General features: G+C 43.7%; 1 protein-coding gene across 4 annotated transcripts in view; it reads right to left on the bottom strand.

Annotated features, from left to right (window-relative positions):
* AMBRA1 (autophagy and beclin 1 regulator 1) overlaps positions 1-7631 on the bottom strand; it is a 190321-nt gene that overhangs the window by 99561 nt on the left and 83129 nt on the right. For 3 of the 4 annotated variants that reach the window (XM_032775082.2, XM_075065286.1, XM_032775084.2), the window contains exons 10-11: positions 3484-3567; positions 2714-2814 (exon numbers count right to left, since the gene is read on the bottom strand). In XM_032775082.2, the coding sequence (XP_032630973.1) occupies positions 2714-2814; positions 3484-3567 (185 nt within the window). The remainder of the gene's footprint in view (positions 1-2713; positions 2815-3483; positions 3568-7631) is intronic. The other variant, XM_032775083.2, reaches the window with a different exon arrangement.

Here is a 7631-nt window from a genome sequence, read left to right on the forward strand (position 1 = left end):
ACGCGCGTGTGCAGCGTGAGAGAAAGACGACTCCACTACACGAGCAGGGGGGTCTGAACTCAGATATGAAACTTCAGCTATCCTATTTGCGTAGCTGAAGTCAAAGTATCTTAGTTCGACTTACCTGGCCGAGCTCACGGCGGCAAGTCAACTGCAGCGATGCCCCCGTTGACTGCGCTTACTCCTCCTGCTGAGGTGGAGTACGAGTGTCGATTAGCAGATTGATTTATTGCGTCCAGATGAAACACAATAAACTGATCCCCAATACATCGAATACTACTCGCCGATCTGGTAGGTAGTATAGACGTACTCTAAGGCTCATAGGGCTCAGGCTGCAGGGTTGTAAAATTGTGGTGTAGACATTTGTGCTCAGGCTGGAGTCCAAGTTCTGGGACCCTGTAAGTGGGAACGGTCTTTTGTTCTAGCGTAGACATACCTTTTGAGGCAGACACAAGTCTTTTGTTCTTTGTACAGCGCCTAGCACAATGGGGTTCTGGTTTTTGACTAGGCCTTCTAGATGCTACAGTAATACAAACAATAAATAGGCAGGGTCTTGGGTATTAACTGGTCAGGAAATTTGCACAGAATCTACCCAATCCTGGAACAGTGTTTCAGAATATAGGTTTCAGGGTTTTCACAAAAAAGCATGCTCCAAGCCTTCCATACTTGATACAACTATAAAACAATGCAGTATGGCCTTCCCAAGTCAGCAGGCATCCTGAAACAATAGCTCTGAGCAGTGTGAGCTGGTCTTTTATCTCAAATATTAAATTTCAGAGCTAATACTCCACTGTGTTAACACGCTGCTATTTCATTGCTAATCATTTTAGCAAAAATAATGAGTGAATGTGCTTATTCCACAATTCCAAGCTCCCTCCAGTTCCAAAAGCCCCCCTGTGCCTGCAGTGAAGTTTCGACCTCCACCAATTTCTATAACGCAGTTAATTGTTAACATTTAAATCTGTGGTATGTCAAAAACTGAAAATGAGAAGGGAGTAAAATAAACTGAATTCAATATTAAAACAAACACCACAAGGAGCCGCTGCACTGATGGGATGTAGCATTTCAATAAAAATCATTCAATAAAAACTCCACAATGGAAGTTACTTGGATTTGTAGCACAATTTCCAGTCTGAGGCACTGGAATGCTGCAGAAACCAAGGGGCCCTGCCATAGAATTTAGGTCCATCTTGCCATGGAATAGACTGGGATGGACCTTGGTGATTAGGAGATTTACTGAAGGAGCTGTAAACACTTTGCTTAATGAAGTCTCTGATAGGGTGCTGCAGCTTTTACATATGAATTGAGAGGGTTAAGTTTTCTGTACTGAGAGAGGCTTGGGCTCTTGCACTGGGTTACTGTCCATCAGAACAGCATGAAGGAAGAGAAAGCAAATTAATAAAAGGAGCAAACTGACTGCTTCTCTTAAAGTTAAATGCCAGGAAAAGACAGAATGCTCCTCAGCTGCTGGGAAAGAGGTGCTGTGCGGGGAGGGCTGAAGGCAGATGAATCCAACAAAGCCCCACTAGGGAAGAGTTCTGCAGTGTTGCCTGGCAGCAAGTAATTATCTGCCAGTGAGCTGTTTCCAGAAGCCAAATTCCACACAAGCAACAGTCATAAGGAAAGTATGTGTATCAGCTAAATGCTACAAGCTGGCTCCCCTGCTGATTAGGTAGTGGGATGGAGGTGCTCCGCAGCCTGGGCTTTCGCTACTCTTGCAATTGTTGCGACAGGATGGAGGAAAGTGTTGTCTTGGCTGAGTGTCCAAGTGAGATACAAAGATCCAGGAGACAGTTCTGGGTTTTACAGGCAACAATGAGGTTTTAAAAGGCTACACTGGTACATTATACTATATAGCCATACAAAATACAGGGGCTCTCCCCACGCAGGCGGCCTCTGCCCGAACATGCCACAATCGGAGAGAAAGACTAGATGGGAGACCACATTCCTTCCAGGGGGGTTTTATGCCTTTCCCGCATGTGCCCCATTGCTAATAGTAGCGGCAGCCAATGGGTCTCCATCTGGCAGGAACAGATATCTGCCTTCCCCTTATCCAAAAATAGCCTCTCCACTGCTGGTACTAATCACAGAGCAGCTCAGGCACCCTCAAGAAGCACCCTCAAGAATTATACCATCTATCATATAAAACTGTTTCATTCACAGGCTGCCAAAGCGTCACTCCTCTTCCCCTCCACCCCCGCCTGCCCTTTAAGGCTCCCGAATGCCTGTATGCTGTATGTGGTGGCAGCCGAGGTTTTAACACGCACTTATTAGGATCCTAATTGAATCCCGCGCTCCCTTGTGAGTGGCTTGCCAGCCGGAACATGAACAAGGCACCCTATAATTCAATTAGAAGGACCTGCAGCAAGCTGATCATTAGGCTGTCAGATTGCTTTAAAAAAAAAAATTCCGATTGAGGAGGGAATTAAACATCAGAATTATCAAATTCCCCCCTGCCTGTAGGGAACCTCAGCACAGAGGCTAATATGCACTCAAAGTATGGAATCTGTAATTTCTAGATACTTGTATGAACACCATCACTGCAATATCTAGTTCCACATCCTCTGCTGGTTCAGGAGGTTTACATACCAATACCACGATGGACACAAACTTCTCATAGGTTCTTTTTCCAAGCTGACCTGCTATGCGCAGACTCTGGAGAGAATCCCACCTAGTACAGGTCACTGTATTGCAGAAGAGGTATTTTCTTTACCTGCCAAGACCCGGTTAACAGAGGAATGGGTGGCCAACCCTGGCTGTCCGCGTTCATGGAAAATCCCAGCATAAGGTAAGTATTCTGGCAGCAAGAAACGCCTAAAGAAAGAGTGCACACTGTGAGAAACACCCCACACACACAGAAAAAAAACCTCCAATGTGTTGCCAGGAAACTGAGGCTCTAGTCCAGGAATCCCATCTAATTTGGGCGAGCAGTACTGGGCTCTGGCATCCAAGCGGTGGGAAAGGGAGGTCAAAGAGAGGAGCCCAGTCATCTGAGTGCTCCATCCAGCAGAAAAATGGCATGTAATGGCTCAGGAGCACAAACTCTCCCCCGCACCACCACATGCTCCATCTAGTCCAGATGAAATTGAAGATCTGCTGAGCTATACCAGAAATCGAATCCCTATCTCCTCTCTTCCCTACACCTTTATCTTTGACCCAGTATGCTTCACTGAGAATCCCCATCAGATTTTCTCCTCCCTTCCATTTTGGCTCCACACTACAGCCATCGATTTCCTGTTAAGAAAGCTCAGGACAGGGCGCTGGGGAACGTGGCTATGAAAGCTAATCACACTAATCTCACCCTCTCTTTTCCAGAGGAGGGGGGGCAGACATCCACAGGAGTCCCAGACACTGATAACCTAGTTCACATCAGATCCGTGCAAGCAAATGAATCTGAGCCTCTGACATGACAACAGAGAGCTCTGTTGTAAGTGGTAATGCCAAGCTTCAAGCCCATTCTCCAGATGGGTGTACAGGTCTCACCTGGGGACGAAGCGTCCAAGCGACGGTGCAGACATACGGGCGTTCCGGGGAGCTCGGTGCCTTGATCTGTCTCCATTGTCCCTTCAGTAAAACAGAAAATATTGCACATTAAAATATTCACATAATAAGACAAGGCTCCAGGAAAGAAGCACCTGCAAACTTAATTTATCACCTTGTGTAATGCCAGAGAGCTCCAGAGGTACCATCAGCTCAAGCTACCTGCCTTAAACATTCTGTATTCCCAAAACAACTTTCACCAACAATCTCAAAGTGATTCACACACACCGAGCTTCTTGTGTCCCATAGTTCATCTCCCAAGGTGCTAGTACAGGACTGTTCCCTGCAGTCTATTCTTCATTGTTTTGTCATGGTCAGTTTTAAACGATTCCATATCCCCCAGTGACTTTTCCAGATGAGACAGATAAAACAAACAGTTCAACTAGGAATTCACCCCCCTCAAAACAACTCATTTCTATCCACAGCATGAAAGGAGGGCTTCAGGTGTTCCTTGAGGAACAGACAAACGATCCCCCTTTTCCTCACAAGTCTTACACCACACAGCTTAATATACTGGACTAATATGGCAAGGAATATAGTGAAGAGTCCCAAAAGGACCTGGACTCTCTCTGACCCCCAAGTCTGCTCTGAAATGAACTACTGGGATGGTTCTATTCCCAATTCTGAGGTTGACCTGTTGCATGACCCTGGGTAAGTCTGTTCTCTGCCCTGGGTCCCAGATCCTTATCTGTAAATGGGGATAATACTTGGCTACCTCCCAGTGAGTTGTGAAGAGAAGCTAATGTTTGCAGAGCACTTTGAAGGCAAGAAGCTTCAAGGGCTACACATCCTCATTCTTAGTCTCTTTGGAATATTAAGTCTCTTTTTGATGCAACAAACCTGGTAGCAGCAAATTCCTAACCCACTCCAGCAAGCTGTGCGTGTAATTTCTTTTTAACAGTAAGCAAGGAAATGTGGGCTGAGAAGAAGGGTCCATTACGTGGCCGTTTCCCACTCATTTGAAGAGCCAGGAACATAAGAGCAGAGGTTGCACTCCACAGCTCATTAGCATCTTGAACTTTACTTCATCAAAAACAAATCTAAAACAAAGCCCAGAAGAGGAAATCCATCCATTTCTCTCCCCATCTGCCTGAACAGCCTGCAATTGTAGTGCTTGGCCAGATAGCTGGATCTCAGCACATAGTTTGAGAGAGACCAGCAGGGCTCCTGTCGTCTGCAAAGTTACTGGTCTTGTCTCCCATTGACAAAGAGGCCTCCTGGCCATTAAGAAGCAGATCAATAGCAGAAAGAATGCCCTGGAGTTTCTCCATCAAAGATGATATATGTCAGCACTCAACTTCATTCTCTTGCCAAAGAGAAAAAAACCTGCTATTCCCCCACCATCACCTGCACCACTCCCCAGTCTTGTCTCACTGTGCGGGGAAGGAGAGAGGAAGAAGCTGTTGAGGAACAGGGAGTAATATGCACAAAGACCACTGCATAGAGCTAAAGATAGTAAAAAGCCAAGACAAATCTGCTTTTTAAAACTCTTAAAGCCTCAACCCATGCTGGGAGCTTGGCAATGAGCAAAGAGGCAAAATTATCCCAGAGAGAACCCCTTAGGCCAGCAACATGGAGGCATCCACTGGAGTTAGAAGCTGCTTTTTTTTTTGCAGAGGAGAATCGCAGCAAGAGAAAAATCAGCAGGCAGCACCCTGCAAAACTCTGCATCTAAAAATATTTCTCTAGCGGGTTTCAAAGGAATGAGAAATTAATTCAGGCTGGCAGAAATAAAGGGAGAAAAAAAAAAAGGATGCAAATGCCCATAGCCACCTATCCAAGCAGGTTCAGAGACCTAAAGCACCACAGTGACTAATAATTATTTATTTTGATTTTTAAAATGTATTCTGGATGCTGCTGGCACCCAAGCAAATATCATAAAAATAATTCAGTGTCTTAAACACAAACTTCAAAATCCAGATACCTCAGAGCTCTCCTACCATGCCACATCAACCAATTCATTCCTCTCTCCTCCCCACCACAAGAAATATCTTGAGAGAAGGGATAGGCCTTGTAATGTGGCCTGAAAGTAAATAAACAAGAGTTCTAGTGAATTGGCAGGTAAAGCAAATCTTACAATTTCAAACCAACGGCCCCAAGTGTGCCAGGGCTCCTGGTAACAGGATTTGGGATAAGAGAGAAGAAAAGCAGACTATATTCCCAAAGAATGCTGAAGATTCCCATTTACTGTAGTCCATGAAGAAAAAGAATAAGATGATTAAAGGATGAGATGGACAGCCTAGGGGAGAGGAAAGAAGAGGAATATTACAAGCAGACAGCATCTAGAATCTTTACCTAATCCCATGCTCATCATCACATATTGAATGCCTCTGTGTCACCCGAGCACCTTCATCTACTGCTGAAAGCTGGAGCAGCTGGTGTTACCCTGATGCTAGCTGAAGATTATTTCTGCACCTTCTAAAAAGGAGATAAAAAAGCCTACAGATTGGTAAAGATGGATGGTGCTTTCTGTGTTATTTCTGTACCATATATGCTCTGCTTAGAGAGAGCAGATGTTAACATGACTGCATGCCAATATGAAGTAGTACTGCAACGAACACAACAAGTTTCCAATAAAGCTCTCCAAAGTACAGTGAGACTTTATATTCTATACCAGTAACTTGAGTCCTATCTCAGCTTTGAATTTTCTGTCTTTGTGTCAGCTACTTATTAGACTCACCAGCTACCATGGCTGAGCAGCAGGAAGATTTACAGTGCTCAGTTTCATAGCAAAAGGCACAACTTGAATAAGTGGATCCCTTCTATATAAAGAAGAGTTACTCCCCTGAAATCAACCCTATATCTTCCCTGCCAAAGAAGGAAAAAAAGAGGGAACAAAAGAGGTGCTGCCTTCCCCAGTGTCAGGATCTGGGCGATAACAAGGCCATGCCAACAAACAATGAAAAATGTAGTGAAGTCAATGTACTTAGATCTACTTACGGCAAGGCCCACACTACGCTATGTTGGTGAGAGATGCTCTCCCGTTGACTCCCCTTGCACTTCTCATTCAGGTGGAATGCAGGAGTTGACGGGAGAGCAATCTGCAATCGATTTAGTAGGTCTTCACTAGACCTGCTAAATCGATTACTGACACATCATTCCCCCGGTAAGTGCAGATAAGCTCTGATATAAACAGATAAAAGCAGATTTGAAAAAACATGAACTACAAATTCATGCATGTAAAGAAGGAAATTAGTTATCTTACCAAATTAAGCCATTTTTTAAAAAGCATTAAGAACTGAGCAGTTACCAAGACACTGGAGAAAAGCAAAACATAATCAAGATCTTCAGGAAAGGGAAGAAGAACGATCCTGGTAATTACTACCCTGCACATTTAATTTCACAGCTTAATAAAACAATCAAATAGAAAAAAAAAATCTCTAAAGGTTTAGGATGGGATTGGCAAAAGCACTCAATGTTGGTCTAACTGCTTCTATTGACTGCAATGGGACTAGAGTTAGATCAACACTGAACACTTCTGAAAATCCCATGTAAGTTTATTAGACGTTATAAGCAGTAAGAAGAACAGGCTCATAAATATCAAATCATGCCAGACAAACCCAATTGCTTTTTAGAGAATTACTAAATCAATCAAGACAATGTGGTAGAGGTACTAACTAAAACCCTTATTTAGAGCATTTTATACCATGTTTCACAAAATCTAATTTAAAAAGAGTTAGATCAAATTCGTTTATAATGTAAGCATATTTAAATTTCAATCACATGGGTAGGAAAGTACCTAGAAGTTGATAAAGAAAGAAGTGATAAATAATTGGTGAAGTTGACACTAGGTTTGATTTTATCATCTTTGGTGACATTGTGGAGCCCATGGGAAATTTATGTATTATTTCTACAATTATATGTGCCTCAGTTTACCTGCTTGAGTCATAGTATACTTTCCTCAATCTGAACCTTAGAGTTCAAAAATGAGCTACTAGCATGAAATCCTCTAAGCTTAATTACCAGCTTAGATCTGATACGCTGCCACCAATCAGGACTCTGAGTGCCCGATAAACTCTGGTCTCCCCAAAACCTTCCCTGGGGACCCCCAAGACCCAGACCCCCTGGATCTTAATATAAGGAACGTAAAC

The sequence above is a fragment of the Chelonoidis abingdonii genome, chromosome 4, assembly GCF_003597395.2.
Source record: "Chelonoidis abingdonii isolate Lonesome George chromosome 4, CheloAbing_2.0, whole genome shotgun sequence".
Taxonomy (NCBI): Eukaryota; Metazoa; Chordata; order Testudines; family Testudinidae; genus Chelonoidis; species Chelonoidis abingdonii.